At 37.8% G+C, this 15244-nt stretch overlaps 2 protein-coding genes across 3 annotated transcripts; both read right to left on the bottom strand.

The window, feature by feature from the left end:
* Positions 1–588: 588 nt before the first annotated feature.
* On the bottom strand, positions 589–4384 carry ccna2 (cyclin A2). Of its 2 annotated transcripts, none has more exons than XM_081382304.1 (9): positions 4102–4384; positions 3743–3985; positions 2412–2652; positions 2223–2329; positions 1904–2127; positions 1620–1824; positions 1430–1543; positions 1083–1216; positions 589–978 (listed from the first exon to the last, which is right to left on the bottom strand). In XM_081382304.1, exons 2-9 carry the CDS (start codon positions 3953–3955, stop codon positions 927–929), a joined length of 1290 nt encoding a protein of 429 aa, XP_081238430.1. In that variant the 5' UTR covers positions 3956–3985; positions 4102–4384; the 3' UTR covers positions 589–926. The 2 variants fall into 2 exon arrangements, with proteins under 2 accessions (XP_081238430.1, XP_081238431.1); XM_081382305.1 differs by having other exon boundaries at positions 3743–3974; positions 4182–4323.
* A 505-nt stretch (positions 4385–4889) lies between these two features.
* On the bottom strand, positions 4890–12896 carry bbs7 (Bardet-Biedl syndrome 7). The gene is made up of 19 exons (XM_081382166.1): positions 12353–12896; positions 11716–11781; positions 11267–11329; positions 10638–10813; positions 10349–10535; positions 10151–10223; positions 9941–10057; positions 9647–9777; positions 9423–9507; positions 8494–8596; positions 8177–8369; positions 7353–7427; positions 7181–7246; positions 6930–7069; positions 6671–6835; positions 5866–5975; positions 5642–5745; positions 5434–5557; positions 4890–5248 (listed from the first exon to the last, which is right to left on the bottom strand). Exons 1-19 carry the CDS (start codon positions 12386–12388, stop codon positions 5115–5117), a joined length of 2148 nt encoding a protein of 715 aa, XP_081238292.1. The 5' UTR covers positions 12389–12896; the 3' UTR covers positions 4890–5114.
* Between the last annotated feature and the right edge of the window lie 2348 nt (positions 12897–15244).

The following is a 15244-nucleotide window of genomic DNA, read 5'->3' as shown; positions in this document are numbered from 1 at the left end:
TCAAAAGTTGTATCTCTTCATATTTAATAGACCTCAGCTAACATCAACCAACAATGAATATTGAGGTAAATTAAAGTTCACTTTTAAAATGAAATTGTCATCATATACTCACCCTCATGTTGTTTCAAACCTGTATGAATTTCTTTCTTCTGCTGAACAGAAAGGAAGATATTTAGAAGAATGTCAGTAACCAGGCAGTTTTTGGGTCCCATTGACTTCCATAGTATATTTTTTTCCTACTATGGAAGTCAATGGGACCCAAAAACTGCCTGGTTACTGACATTCTTCTAAATATCTTCCTTTCTGTTCAGCAGAAGAAAGAAATTCATACAGGTTTGAAACAACATGAGGGTGAGTATATGACGACAATTTTCATTTTAAAAGTGAACTTCTTTCAATTCTGCAACATTTACTACTCATTGTCAACATTAAGGCCCAAAGCAGCAATAAACCACTTAATGTTGGTTAATTAAAGTGTTGCCTATTAAAACATTACAGCCCTTGAGATCCCCTCAACATGGTCTAAAGCTTCAGGGGGACTCCACTGCCTAAACTCATACTTGTGATTAACAGAAACAAGACAAAGCATAAAGGCCAGCAGCACTTTTATTAAGATGTAAAAGGGGAAGGTCACTTTAACAGTGTAAAGAGGATAAAGTGCACTGCTGGAGTCTCATAAAAATAGAATACAAACACTGAAATATAAGAACAAAGCTTGATTACCTAATGTACAAATATCTGGTTGTTTCAAGCATAAAAAAGGCACAATCCTTAAGGACTGCTATAAAAATGTACATATCACTAAAATCTCACCATTCCCCCAAAATTGAGGCTATGGCTTCAGTTATTGGAGATATGGAAATAAAGCATCAAAAGTGTGCACAATTGTAATGGAGGTATGGAACCAATGGACGTTGATGGGGTGGTTAGTTCAGCATTAGCTTCTCAGGAGGCTCAATGAGAGAGACTTCATGGTACCTGAAAAAAATAAAATAAAAATGAATAAGCTATTAATATTAAGCAATCTTCCAAGACGTATGCTAACACACCAAAATTGGGCATGTAAGGTTAAGCGAACTTACTTCGAGCCCTTGTATTTCTCCCTAACAGCCTGCTGTGCGTGCTGAGCAGCACTGAGGTAGGTCTGATGTAGATCCTGAATGCACGGCATAAGATCTTCCAAAGTGTAGCCGGTCATCTCAACAAGTTCCTTTGACTGAAATAGAAAGTTGAGGGTGATAATGTTATAATGCAGATCGGTCTAGTTTGACACCAAGAGAGCGACTACCCCGTGGCTAACTGCTAGTTGGTCATACTAGTTCTTAAAACGATGATAAAAACGTCTTAAGATGGCTGCTCATACAACTGGCTCCAGCAGTCTAGTTTAAGAATATTCATCCTTTGAGCATTCAGAATTGTGCAGCCTTACCCATGATCCACCTGCAAGTGTGTGGTTGGCCAAAATGAAAGCCGCAGCAGCTGTTTGAGATGGGAGGTACTTCAGGGAAGGTTCACAATCTATCAAACTCAGCTCACCAAGAAACTGGTGGGGAAACAAAAAGGTGTTAAAACAATTTTAGGTTATAATGGGGAAACTCCACACAAGGAAATGGTCTCACCATTGATAAGCTCTCCACTTTGCTGCTCACAGGCTGGTGCAAGAAATACTGGGTGAGGAACTGATTGATTGTTGGAGCAGCAAGATCAAACGAGAGAACGGTCAACACCAGATGCTCCATTCTCAACACTTGTTTCTTTGTGTAGGTGTCGTCAGTGATGTAAACAAATTCTGACACCTCTGGGGGATAGATCTCCTCAAACTTCCTACAGTCAAACAGGGAGAGGTGAGCGTGGAGAAGGGGGGTTTGCGTGGAGTCTGAGGCTTTAAGGCAAAGATACTTACGAAGCCAAAAGCATAGCAGCTGTGCCCACCAGCTGTAGTTTCCCTCTCAGTACAGACATGGAAGACAGAAAGCGATCAATGTAGTTCACAGCCAGATAGAGGGTCTCGTTCTGCAGCTTGTACTCCTCTCCCACCTCCACCAACCAGTCCACTAGGATGGCACGCATGCTGTTTGTGATGTCGGGCTGTTTCTTCATGTAACCTGCTTTTGGTTTTGACTTGACCTGCATGACAGGAAGCACAAGCAATGACACATTCTCTAAAGCACTGTGCAGGAGAGTTCAATATTCAGAAAGTAATATCCCATTCACTTCCTCACCTCCATTTCCCGCAAGTGCGTGTGTATTTCTGCAGCATAATCTGAGACTTCATTGACATTTGTGGGCCTCTCCTCACCATCAATTACTGACATATCCATAGGAGAATCTTCATAAAGAAAAATTAGTTATTTGCAAATTTTATATAGAGAAATACAAGACAGGCACTGAAATAGAAACCCACATCTTACCAAAACTAGCTTCCATTGGCAGATCGATAGTGGCGAGGGGCTGCCTTAGGCGGGTTACAGTGGGATTTAGTGTGAGTGGGGAGCAATCCATGGTTGCTCTTTGTGTAGACGGCTTCTTAGCGCAAGCACCATCAGGCTCATCGACATGAATCTGAAAAGCTGGTGGCCTGGTGGAGGGCTTCTCTCCAAAGCTCCTGCCATTTTCTTCAGATTTGGATGCAATTATTTGGGGCCCAGAGACCTAAAAAAAAAGAAAAAGAAAATTGGATTAGATGGGAGAGAAAGTGTTATACACAAGTAGACAATTATACACCCTGTTTGCAGTAACCTTTCATATTATGTAGAGGGGGTCAATTTGACCCATTTCAATTTGAGTTGATGGAAATACTGGTTAACCCATGTTGTTTTTCTTAACTCTTTCAGGGTCATGTAGGGTTTTGTGAACAAGAGCGTGTACAATTACGATTATAATTGAATCATTAAAAGGCAGCTGCAGGGAACAAAAACAATTGTTAGTTTTTTTTACTATCTTGAGGGTAATTTATGCATTTGGCACAAGTTTTTATCTGAAGAAACCTACAGCACTGAAGACATTTATTCCACTGGGAATTTGCACCCATGATCCTAATGTTGCAAATAAACTAAAGTAGTTCAAGATTAGTCGTTTTTACCTTGTGTGATTTGTATGGAATACAAATACGGTCATTTTAACCCCTCTCCATAAATATTGTACATATTTAGAACCTAATAAATGGGTTGGACATGCACCTGTTGCTTTATTAACGAGTCAGCTCGCAAGAAGCTGAAGTGTACCAAAACTATCAATCCTTGAGCGATGTTAGACAAAATGACAGCCTCATTCACAAACATCTTTTGTGGTTCAGAGAACATGTATAGTTATAAAGCTCTTTTTTATTAGGGGTCGTAAAAAGGTCATTTTTGGTGAACGATGCCTTCAAACGACCCAGTTTACTATAGCAGCAGTGAGTTGGTTTGTAAAATGGCGGTCAGCGCATTGGGAGGGAATAAGCTGCGGGTATTTAACACTGAATTTCAGTTTAACTAGGTTAGTGGCGCCATAAATGCCGTCTGACACATAAGGGATTAATTTATATTCGTGATTCAAAGGGACAAAATCTGCGAGCAGTATTACTGGTTAAACTGAAGCAACTTTCAGTTAGTTAATCTAATCAATATTATGCAGCTAGCAATTCTTAATTTAAAGCATAACACTGATTATAAACCATCATGCATAAACTATAGCCTATATCATGAAACCAGTCTGTATTAAGAGAGCACACTTTATAGTCATGTGCCGTGCATGCTCGAACCTGTTTAGCGGCGCGCAGGACGGGCTGTCTGCGCGGATTGTTCTCCAGGGCGCCCAGTACAGTCCTGTTGCCTTGCTTAGGGTTGACATTTTCTCGGTTTTCAATCCGATTCTTTGCTGCGCCTCGTAGTCTTGTAAGCATGTTTTCCTGATTGTGAATATCTGCTCCTGAATCATGAACCGCGCTTCCTTGTGTTTGGCCGACAGATGACATCCTTCCAGCGGTAGATCAGCTCAAGACGCCCTGCACAAAGGATCGATGGTTGAAAGCACTTAAAAGCAGATTCTGATGTTGTTTTAACACGTTTTTATCAAACACACGCACGTGAACATCGAATAAACACGGACAATCACACTAACCAGGGGAACTGGCAGAAGTGAGCTGTTGAAATCCGGACAAAAACAGAATACAAACAGTTGCCAGCGGCGTCTTACAAAACCAAGATTCAAAAATAAATCATGCAACTATCCTACAGAAACCGCGCCATGCCGGTGTGTAAACTCCCGCAACACGCCTCGGACAGCTCACAAAAGGCACTTCTATGAAATGAAACGGCGCCTTGTTGCTTTTTGCAGCTGCCTGGTTTGATATTGTGGCTGTCCCAGTTCAAGTAGCCCGCGACTATTGAAACGGGCCAATCACAATGCAGCAAACCCAAACGTCATTTATTATACGGAAGCTCGTAAAGCTCAAACTGCGATTCCGCTTTTACAATGCGAGCCGTTAAGAGTTGCTTTCATTGGCTCAAAGGAATTTTTAAACTGTTTGAGGACAATGTAACTAAAGATGAATATGATGGCACGTTTATACGTAATATACAAGCTCAGGAATTACAATAGGAGTATTGGGACAATTCTATATTTAAAGGTACATGTACTTAAAGTAATTTTATTATGGGCCACCATTACTCAGTACCAAATCGGCTAGTATTTGAAAATTATAATTAATTCAGAAACTTCTGTTCAAAGTTTATTGACTGCTTGCTTGTGTAAGACTTATTCCAAAGTTTTTTCCAAATAATTTCATTACCATCAAACACAACAAAAATCTCCACATCATACATTATAATCAGAATTCACTAAAAGCTCATATCTAAAAAAAAAAAAAGACAAACAGTATGAATAGGAAAAAAACAGACATGAATTTTCATGAATTTTTTTTATTTCTGTAAAAATGCATCTAGACAATGGATGAGTATTCTAAAAATATAGTAAATAACTATAGTCACACATAGTTTTTATAATTATTACATTGAACATTTTAATTTAAATCTGTATTGGTACAATCCGTATCCATATAGTTTACTATATTTTTATTGTAAAAACTAAATTCACAAACACATTACTTAACAATGATTGCATTTCACATTCCATTAAGCTTCACTGAAAAAATCCATCAATGAATCAAGTTCATAGTTGTTCAAAATTGCAAGCAGCTGTGAAACCTTTGTTTTGACATTCTGTCCTTTAAATTTGAACTTGTCAATGAAAAGATCAGTGATCATACCTGTAAAAAAACACACAAAATGGTTTGTTTACTTACAGATGTGTCATTATTTCATTTGCAAAGACAGGGGTTGTGTGTAAAAAACTTCTTATGGAATTCTACACTTCATGTAAATAATCTAAAATACAGATTTAAAATGATATATTGTAAAACACAGTCTCCCGTGCTCATCTGAGTTCACTTACCATACAATCGTTCTAAGTGAGCAGGTTGTTTCTTATATTCTTCTAAGAGCTGGGCAGAGTCATCCAGTATACTGCGATACTCTGGAATCAGGAAATCTGCATTCCCCTCATGCACCTGCAGCTCCTGCATACAACACACACACATACACACTTAGTAGGCTTCTTTTTTAGCTTCAGACTTTTTTTGTTTGTCTTTTTAATGTTTTACCTTTAAAGCATCAATAAGCTGAACTTTTTTGGCCAAAATCAGCTGATACTCTAGCTTGGGATGAATCATTCGAAGAGTATGGCTCACAGAGTCTTCATTCACCTCTGAAACCAACATGACAACAAACACAGAAAGCACTTATCACTTATATTTGTTGCATGAATAATTAAGATCACTGTAGTCTGACTACATCCATCAGTTAAAAGATCAGTTTGTGAACTCACCGTAGGATATATTCAGATTGATTTTTCGCTTAGTGGCCTCTTTGGACAAAACATCCTTCAGTATGGATATGGTAGAAATGTTGTCTGATTTGAAGTTTGCTTCACCTTTACTGGAATCCATTAAAATAAGGAACCAAAAATTATTATAATGATTAATCAATCACAACATTTCCTCTAATCATGCAATCATCTAGAATCTTTGTCAAACTGTTATTGGCAGAAATAGATATATTTGAAATCAACAACAGCTATGTTTCCTTCCACCTATTTTGCCATCATACGCATAAATAAAAAAGCACATAAATAATGTATGTGCTCAATTAAGGTGGATAATATTTGGATAAAGGTGGATAAAAAGGCGCATAAACTAAGATGGAAACACATTTACCAAATAAATTCTGTGACGCACAACAAAACTGTCAGAACTGTCTCACACGATTGCGTTCACAAACACCAGACATTCACCTCTGAATGCAAGATAACATGACAGTTGTGCTTTGTCTGCACACTAGTAATTTATGATGTATCAAAAAAGAACCACAGTGACTTTTGTTATTTTTATTACAGATATTTGCGCCAGTTTCCAAGAAGTGACAATCTTGTTCTCTTGAACGCATGGGATGAAAACTGTGTTTTATGCAATATTCCAATTTTGCACACAAGTTAAATTAGCAATTTTGGATGGAAACATAGCTAATGACAAAATATAATCAGCCCTTTAACATATGCAAACAAAGATAGATAGTATTTATCTATGGACACATTTCATTAAGATGCATTTGGATATTGAATTGGTTGGCCTCACCAATAGGTGGCTTCTAGCTGTGTTCCTAAGAAAGTGTTCTGAAAGTAGAAGGTGATGCTGTCTCCTGCCGGGGTTTTCTCTGGGACCTCAGGCAGACAGAACACAACCCAGGAGTGGATCTCTGCAAAACTGAACTGTCCTGTCAGTCTCAAGGTGTTCACAGGCCTAGCGATGAAGAGGGAGAATTATGTTAATGTTCATTTGGCAGGATAAATGCATGATATGCAAGGAAGAAACAGGAATGTCTCTCTAAGCTCACCGCTCCTGGTCGATTGAGTGTGTCCTCTGGTGGAGGGAAAGCGGTTTGATCTGGTACTGTCGGACTTGGCAGGTTTTGGGCTGAAGCCTTGGCGTCACGTAAGCCTGAAGGGTGCCATACTGACCCTCAATAGACCTCACCTTAGAGAAAAACCAGGACAAATGCTCAAAACGCAGCAATTTAAACAAAATACAATACACGCTATTATAATGGGAAACAATCCAAACACAAAATTACAATGAAATAGAGACCTTCAGTTCCAGCCTAGTGGTATTTGCTTGGCACCTGTAGGTGGCGAGGAGGAAGTTCCCATTTGACTGTTGGGTTAGATGAACAAACAAAGACAGTTTGGTAAACACATGTGATGTGATCATTAAGTTAGTTTAATGATGTGGCACATAGGATGGACCACATGTGCATTACCTCTGAATCACATTCGCTGAAACTGACCACTGCTGAATTCTTATCAACATCCAGCAGGTCAATTGGAACATCACTCTGTCAGAGTACAAAAACACATGCAAGTGAATGTAAGGAAACTTCAGTCACACAATGCTGAAATTACAACATACCGGTATGTAAAAGATAATGCTGAATTAATGAAGATGAGAAGAACTTTGATTAAAATAAATGTTTTATTAAAAAAGATAGTGCTGGTTCTGAATGCTGATACAGTAATCCAGGCATGCTAAAATATACATATATACATATAAATATACAATATTTCCATGAGGCCATAGACTATATCTTCTAGTAAATCAATCAAGTGCACCTTTAAGCAAATAATAACATGGGGCTATTTTTTCCTGCAAGAAATTAATACTTTTATTCAGCAAGGATGCATTAAATTGATCAAAAGTGACTAAAATCTATTAAAATAAATGCGGTTCTTTAAGAATCCTGAAAAAAAAATGATGGTTACCACAAATATATTAAGCCACACAACCATTTTTAACAATGATAACAATAAGAAATATTTCTTAAAACACCAAATCAGCATATTAGAAATGATTTCTGAAGGACCATGTGACACTGAAGACTGGAGTAATGGTCAAAGTTTTAGAATTATAATAATATTTCACAATATTACTGCTTTTTGTTTTGATCAAATAAATGCAGCCTTGGTGAACATAACAGACTTCTTTAAAAAAAAAAAAAAAAAAACATTAATAATTCTTACCAACCCCAAGCTTTAAAACCCTAGTGTACATAACTAAAAGCAGGATGAATCAGTGTATTTCTCTTACCTGTAGCAGCAGGTTGTCAATGGCGGTCTGCACCTCTAGTGTGAGGCTGTAGCTGGCATCATCCTGGCACAATGTGAACTTGTCATTGATGCTAAAGACTGGCACAGCGGATACAGCCGTGCTGGACTGAGAGCTCTGCTGGTATTTTTCTCTCCCCTGCAATACTTTCACCTGCAACTGCTCCAACTCAGCCCTAAAACACGCACAAGCAAACTAGGCATGTCAGAAAGCATTGTAAAATCTATACCAGTTTAGTTAGCAGATCTTTGCTCTTTTAGACTGATCATCATGGCGAGAAACAGCTGGATGTGTAGTACCGGAGTGCGGACACCTTGCCCTGGGTCTCCCGGCTCATCCTGATCTCATCCCCCGGGCCTGCTACCATCTGCTGAGGCTCTGTGGTGAGACCTGACACCCATCCTGGAAATCAGCCACATGACCACATATTGCTTATGAGCTCTCAGACAGCACAGGTGAATGATAAACTGCAGAGTTTTAAAGTGCCCCTCTAATGATTTTCAGATATTTGCTTTCCCGTAGTGAGTAATATAGCTATTTGTGAATGTAAAATGTCTGCAAAGTGCATGATAAATGGAGTTATTGTCTCCCACAAGAAAGAACCTATTCAGAAACGAGTTGTCAGTAATTCCAGTCTTATTTCCTGCAAGAACTACGTAGGTTTGTAACAAATTTGCATAATGCCTGCCCATGGTCTTCATTAGCTGCCTGTGAACATTACCGTCTACTCTGACCCATCCTCAAACACTGTAGTTGTAGCTGAGGCCTGGAAGAGTTTGGATTAAATTGATGTGGTAAACCAATGACATCGTTACAGTTCGTATCGGTGTGTATACAAGTGTTGAGGAAGCCTCCGGAGCTAAAATACAAATATAGTAATATAGGCGCTTTGTTTCCGACACGCACTGTGTAGACCATTCACAACAGACTGAGCCATCTGACCAATCAGAGCAGAGTAGGCTCTTGGAAAGGAGGGATTTAGAGAGACTTTATTGAATTCTTTACCATTTTAGATGGCTTGAGAAAAGAGGTGATATTGCATGTAAATTATAAGAAAATGTTTGTTTGACCTTGGATGCATGTAAAACTATTGTAGAAGACTTTCAAAACAAATTTAGGAACCTTTAAAATAGCATAATAGGGTCACTTTAAGCACTGACATCATCCACACAGTATTGTTGTCATAAAAGACATGGTAAAATGCTTTTATCTAACAGCCAAAGCTAACCTGTGTAAGTTGTTGTAAGAACTTCATCGTACATTTCCTTTCCGACGCAGCCACCCTGGATTGATGTGACACTCTCAGACAAAACCTTGAAAACACAGAAAGACAAATATCACAATTGTAGTGTGGCAGAATTTAATTTGAGACAACGTCTTTCCTGCTTTTTCAGAAACAAAACAAGGGTTTTCCATTAATCTCATATCTCGCATGATTTATTTGACACTCACATGCTCAAATCGCAGTGCTGGTTCATTTGAACCATCCAAATTGTAGACCTCCACAGTCCCATCATCCCTTCCCACCAGGATGTCCTTTACACCATCACCAGTAATGTCAAATGAATCGATGCAAAGCACACCTTGAAAAGACCAACACAGACTAGCATGAGTACAATTATATGGCAATAAAACAGGCATTATAGCTCACCCAAAAAATAACAGCATAGGTTTGGTAATAAATATGTCTCAAATAATAGTGCAGGTAAAGTAAATATCAGTTTTCTACACTTTTTATTTCCCTACCTCCCTTTTTCTTCTCATTATCCAGTTCCCAACTAGTAATGGGTCCAGATTTGGTTATTTGCACAAGACCCAGTTTCCCATCAGCTGTTCCATAAAGAACCTCTTCACCACCTTTTCCTGTGGACCAAGATTTTATGCATGATCAAATTCGCACACTCAACCAATACACGCTTTCCCAATAAAATGAATGAGCATATTTTTAGCACATACCTCCATCTCTGTTAAGAAGTTCTAGAACAGTTGGAGGTCCGGGCACTTCTACATCGTACTGAAGGTCAGATCCCTGATGGAGCACAAAGTGTAGAATGACTATGGACCTGAGTCTGTTCTATTGTGTATATTATGACCGCAAGCGATTGCTAAATTATAACTGGGTAACAAAGTACAGACAAAGGGTGGCAAATATACCTGCAATACTCGAAGTACTCTGTCCTGGCAGGCCAGGATGGGCATAATGCGGCCAACGGTCTCCACAGGTAAACACAGGACGTCATTGATCTTGTCTCCTGAGAGGTAGTAGTCCTGATCCTTGCAGTCACAGTAATGGTTATAAATGTAACTGGCACACACAAACAGATCTGCCCCTGAGACATGCCTGAGGAAAAAAATGGCAAAACAAGAAGAGATGCACTGTCAAATCTGCTAATCATTAATATAGATATAGACACAGTCTGAAAAACAAGAAGCAAGATCTCACATGGCATTGATGCTCTCTGTTAGGTTGGCCTCAAATGTAAGGAACTGTTTGCCCTTTTTAGTGTATCCCCTCACTTCAGAGCCAGAGCTCACAAAGATCTTTTCCTGTGGGGTGCCCAACGCCCCTCCAAGCTCAAGTCTGGAGATCTTCTGTCCTGGGAGCGATTTGAACACAGGCTGACAAAAGAGACAGACATTTATTCTTCCTTTGAAGAAGTTACTTTGTGCGTTTATATCAATATATATTTATCGGTAACACTTTACAATAAGATTCCATTCCATTAAGGTTCTATTACAATATATTTGTAAATGGAATTTATTCCTGTGATTATTTGTGCCATTACTCCAGTATTCAGTGTCACATGAGCCTTCAGAAATCATTCTAATATACTAAATTTGGTGCTCAAGAAACATTTATTATCAATTTTGAAAACATTTTTTCAGGATTCTTTAAAATAGAAAGTTCAAAAGAACACCATTTATTTGAAATAAAAATATTGTACTGTCAATTTTGATAACTTTGATGCATCCTTGCTGAATTTAAGTATTCATTTCTTTAAAAAAATCTTACTGATCCCAAACTTTTGATCGCAAGTGTACATTGAAACAGGGAACACTTCTCATACATACCACAGCCTCCCCTTTTTTCATTCCAAAACAGGTCACGACACCATCATGATCTGCAACAGCCACCTGAAATGAGAAAATGACAAACTAGAATGACAAGATACACCAACAGCTTCATTTGTAAAGCCACCACAGACAAATGAGGGGGGAAATATCACACACATGCTCAAATAAATAGGACATGTTGCTTGCTCTTTCACAAGTGGGGTCTAATCTCCAGCTTACCTTGTTCTATACTTTCCGTCAGTTTTAAGATGGAAGTTTCTATTACAAGTATATTCCATGTTCAAGTCGATTACTGACAATGTCATTTAATGTATGTAAAGTGACGTATGATTAATATTATTTGTGTTATGAGGTATGGTAGTAACTATTTACTGAGAACAGATGATGGAGATGAGTTTGATTTACACTAAACCTGGAAAATTATTTCAAAAGGGATGTAGATATACCTTTTGAGTTGCTTTTCGCCCCACAGAAGGGAGGAGCTTCATGGTTTTTTGAGATGTCACTCCAACCTGAGAAAACCAAGACGGCATAACCATTAATACATTTTCATTCTGATAATTAAACTAGCAATTGCACCCATATATCAACTTTATAAATGCAATAATCCACTCAGCCACATGACTCACAAGTGTGCTTTCTATGTAAACCAATCAAAGACCAAATGCATAAATCACAGCAGATGTACAGTAGTGGCCAAAAGTGGCCAAGGAAAAATCCTCTGAAAAAAACAACATCTGAAACCTTTATTCAAATATTACTAAAAGATTTTGTAAGCATATTTCGTAGTTGTGCTTGGGGTCAATTGTTTTATTTGTGATGATAACGCAATGAAACGTGCAGACATAATGTTTGGCCAGGCTGAAGATAACATGCAAAAACAAGAAAGACCAGCGAAATATTAATAACTGATTATAATATAGTCAGTGTATTGCTTTTTCCTCCTGTAAGCTTTTTGTTTTTCTATGCATTTTTTGCTTAGTAAAATAAAACCTGTAACGTTAGTTGCAGTTTGCGTACATCACTTTTGACCACTAACGTTACTGTACAAAAAGTGCATATATAGGAATGTTGAGTTCTTACCTGGAGATAATCAACGTGGTTTAAGTTTAATTCCATTTCGTTTGATATAATAATCACTCCACAGATCCTATTGAATTATGACAGCTTAAATGTTTTTTTAAACTTATCGTTGATCATTTAAGATGTTCTAGTGCAGTTCCTTGTAATTCATTCCCCAAGATGCTACTTTGAAACAGAATATATATATATATATATATATATATCGAGCTTTTCCGACAGACATTCAACACAGTGGTCCTGCTTGTAGTCACAACCGACTGGATTATCCTGCGGATTAGTTAGTTAGTTAGTGTCTGATTCTGCTGCAGATGAACTGGCTAACGTTAGCTGTTCCAGTTTGTCCGCTTTACAAGATGATTCATGTCGCGTCAACATATAGCAACCCCCATTCCGCCTATTCGTAGACATTTATCCAAACAATATGCTTTGATCCGCATATAAAAAGAATAATCTGACTAAGTACAACAGCAAAAGTGTTTTTGTTTGCAGCTAACACGTTTCTTCTGTAGCGCCGCCATGTTTGTCAGCCACCCAAACTATCTCTAGTTACTATGGTAACAGCAACGAGATTTGTTCAAAACACTGGGAAGTGGGAATATTTTTTTATTTAATTCAAGTCAGAAGCATCTAACACAATTTTATCTGAACATTATTTTTTCCTGATACCCTGAAAACCTGATAATACAGTCTTGAAATGTGGGTAAAGGGAACTGGTTTCACGAAAATCTTATTAGGCTACAGTAAGAAAGAAGTTAGGATTCAGGAAAGTATTTATAAGGGGAAAAATAGAACTAAAAGTTATATCCTCCTAGAAAAAAAGACCCAGAAAAATAATTTTTGAATTTTGACAATTTTTATTCCATGTCATTACATTGTTTAGACTGACCATGAGAAACAAATTATTATTTTTGTAAAGATTTCTTATTCATAATTATGTTATGCTATGCCCACTGTAGTGGAAACCAGGACGCAGTTGTTTAAAAAAATAAATAAATAAATAAATAAATAAATGAATCCCATTAATTCAGATTTAATGGTAGTGCTATTAAATACAATGTTTCTCTACCCAATTTGCATATTAATGTGTTCTTGGGGCAACATGTAATGAAAAAAAGAAGTGTTATAAAGGGAGTAGGCTAATAAATTACAACATTTTCATAATAATATCTAATATTTCATTAGAATATTGATATATAATTTATTTCCCTATTCACTTGCCATCTCTCCCAAAATGCCTGATACACATGCTGTCCTCTAAAGTGTCTATCAAATCAATGGCCTGTTTTGTAACAGAAAGTCATATTTTGATTAGAAACCACATAACCCTGAGATGTTGACCATGACAAACAATTTGAAAATTAGTCAGATTTAAATGATAATTACAAAATATTATCATATTTCCATAAGAGTGCAAAATTTGATCACTAAATTAATGTCAGTCATTTTAAGGATAAAGGAGTTGTAGTCATTGTGAAACCTCCAAACATTTGGTATATCTTTGAAAAGCCACGAATGTGCTCTTTACAGGACATCCAGACTTAAAACGGTGACATGTATGCTGTCAGAGAAAGTCACTAAAATATAATGTCCTCTACAGAGGACAAAAGTCTATTCCTGGGTTCCAGGAGGATATTTTAACTAATTCATTCCATGTTTTTAGTTTTAATCTTATATAGTTTGTTATTGAAGCTTATGCATGTTTTGTGGATACAGCCCAATAAAACTAGGCTGACAAACCAGTCTGACTGTGGGTTGGGAGACCAGTGAAGACCAGCAAACCATTTTAGGCTGGTTTAATCATCAGACACACACACATACACACACACACACACAGTGGATGAAGGGAGTGGATGTGACTCAACAACAGCAGGAGGGGGTGCAGCTGCAGAGAAGACTTCAAGCATCATTCTCATTTTGCACAACACCAAAGAGACAAAGCACGCTTCCTTGTGGATTATAAATTAAGACTTGACAGCGGGACATCAAGAACCTGTCATGGATAAATCTGGCAAACCAAGTTACATGTCACCTGGCTCCATCAGAGGATTCCCTGAAGTGCTGCAGTAGTTTTATGCAATTTTATTTCAACTGATGCCTTCCCCAAGGAGGTTCCTGGAGGCGTCCACATCCTTGCCTCTTATAGCGGGATGGGGCTGGAACCTAAGTGTGTATGTAGGGCTCTTCACAGTCCTGCTGGTTCTGATGGGACTTCTTCTGTGGATGCTGATGAAACAGCTCGGGAACTCTGTAGGCAAGAGCCTTCAGCCACATCTGGGTTCCTGCAGACGTCAAATGTTCTGAGGGAGAAACGTCGGATAAAGATTCAGCTCTGATTTCTGAAACAGCTGGACAATTAAAGATATGACTGAAAATACAGTGCATGGGAGCAATGAAAGAATGCAAAACAGTATTGAGGACTTTTAAACCTTTGCAAAGGAAATGTGAGATGTATTTACTGACTTTCATCTATTGCATATGATGCTTTATATGTTCACAATTGTGTTTAAGAAGCGCGAATTTTAATTTCCAAAATGTAAAATTGTTAATCTGACATCAGTTCTTTGTAACACAGATACACAAAAATTAATTTACTATGCAGTAAAAAAACTCAAGAATAGATTTATTCCCCCTGCTTGTTGTCCTTGGCATGAATGTATTTCGTAATTCAAGAACGAAAGAGTGAAATCAATTATGTTGCATATTGAGAAAATGTCTTGAATGAAAAACGACTTTCCATGACGCAACCCTAAATTCCTTTAGGATTTGGTAATTACAAATAGGGACCTGTCGCACACTCAATACTGTTCAAACATAATGTTTGTGTTACAAAATATTCTGATAGCTTTGTAAAAGAAAGCGGCACATTTTTACATCCTTTCCCCCTGTGTCCTT

Source organism: Scardinius erythrophthalmus (assembly GCF_964197995.2).
Source record: "Scardinius erythrophthalmus genome assembly, chromosome: 13".
Classification (NCBI taxonomy): Eukaryota; Metazoa; Chordata; class Actinopteri; order Cypriniformes; family Leuciscidae; genus Scardinius; species Scardinius erythrophthalmus.
Note: the sequence above shows the minus strand (reverse complement) of the source record. Positions and strands in the feature narration are given on the sequence as shown.

Bases quoted from the DNA above. Each gene is read 5' to 3' on its own strand.
- ccna2 (XM_081382304.1), bottom strand. From the start codon at position 3,955: ATGTCATCTGTCGGCCAAACACAAGGAAGCGCGGTTCATGATTCAGGA. The intron at 2,653-3,742 runs GTTCGAGCATGC...CTTTTTTTTTAG, and splicing joins TCCTGCGCGCCGCTAAACAG to GTCTCTGGGCCCCAAATAAT. The intron at 2,128-2,222 runs GTGAGGAAGTGA...CCTGTCATGCAG, and splicing joins CGCACTTGCGGGAAATGGAG to GTCAAGTCAAAACCAAAAGC.
- bbs7 (XM_081382166.1), bottom strand. From the start codon at position 12,388: ATGGAATTAAACTTAAACCACGTTGATTATCTCCAG. The intron at 7,247-7,352 runs GTAATGCACATG...CTAACCCAACAG, and splicing joins TCAGCGAATGTGATTCAGAG to TCAAATGGGAACTTCCTCCT. The intron at 5,746-5,865 runs GTGAGTTCACAA...TGTTGGTTTCAG, and splicing joins CAATCTGAATATATCCTACG to AGGTGAATGAAGACTCTGTG.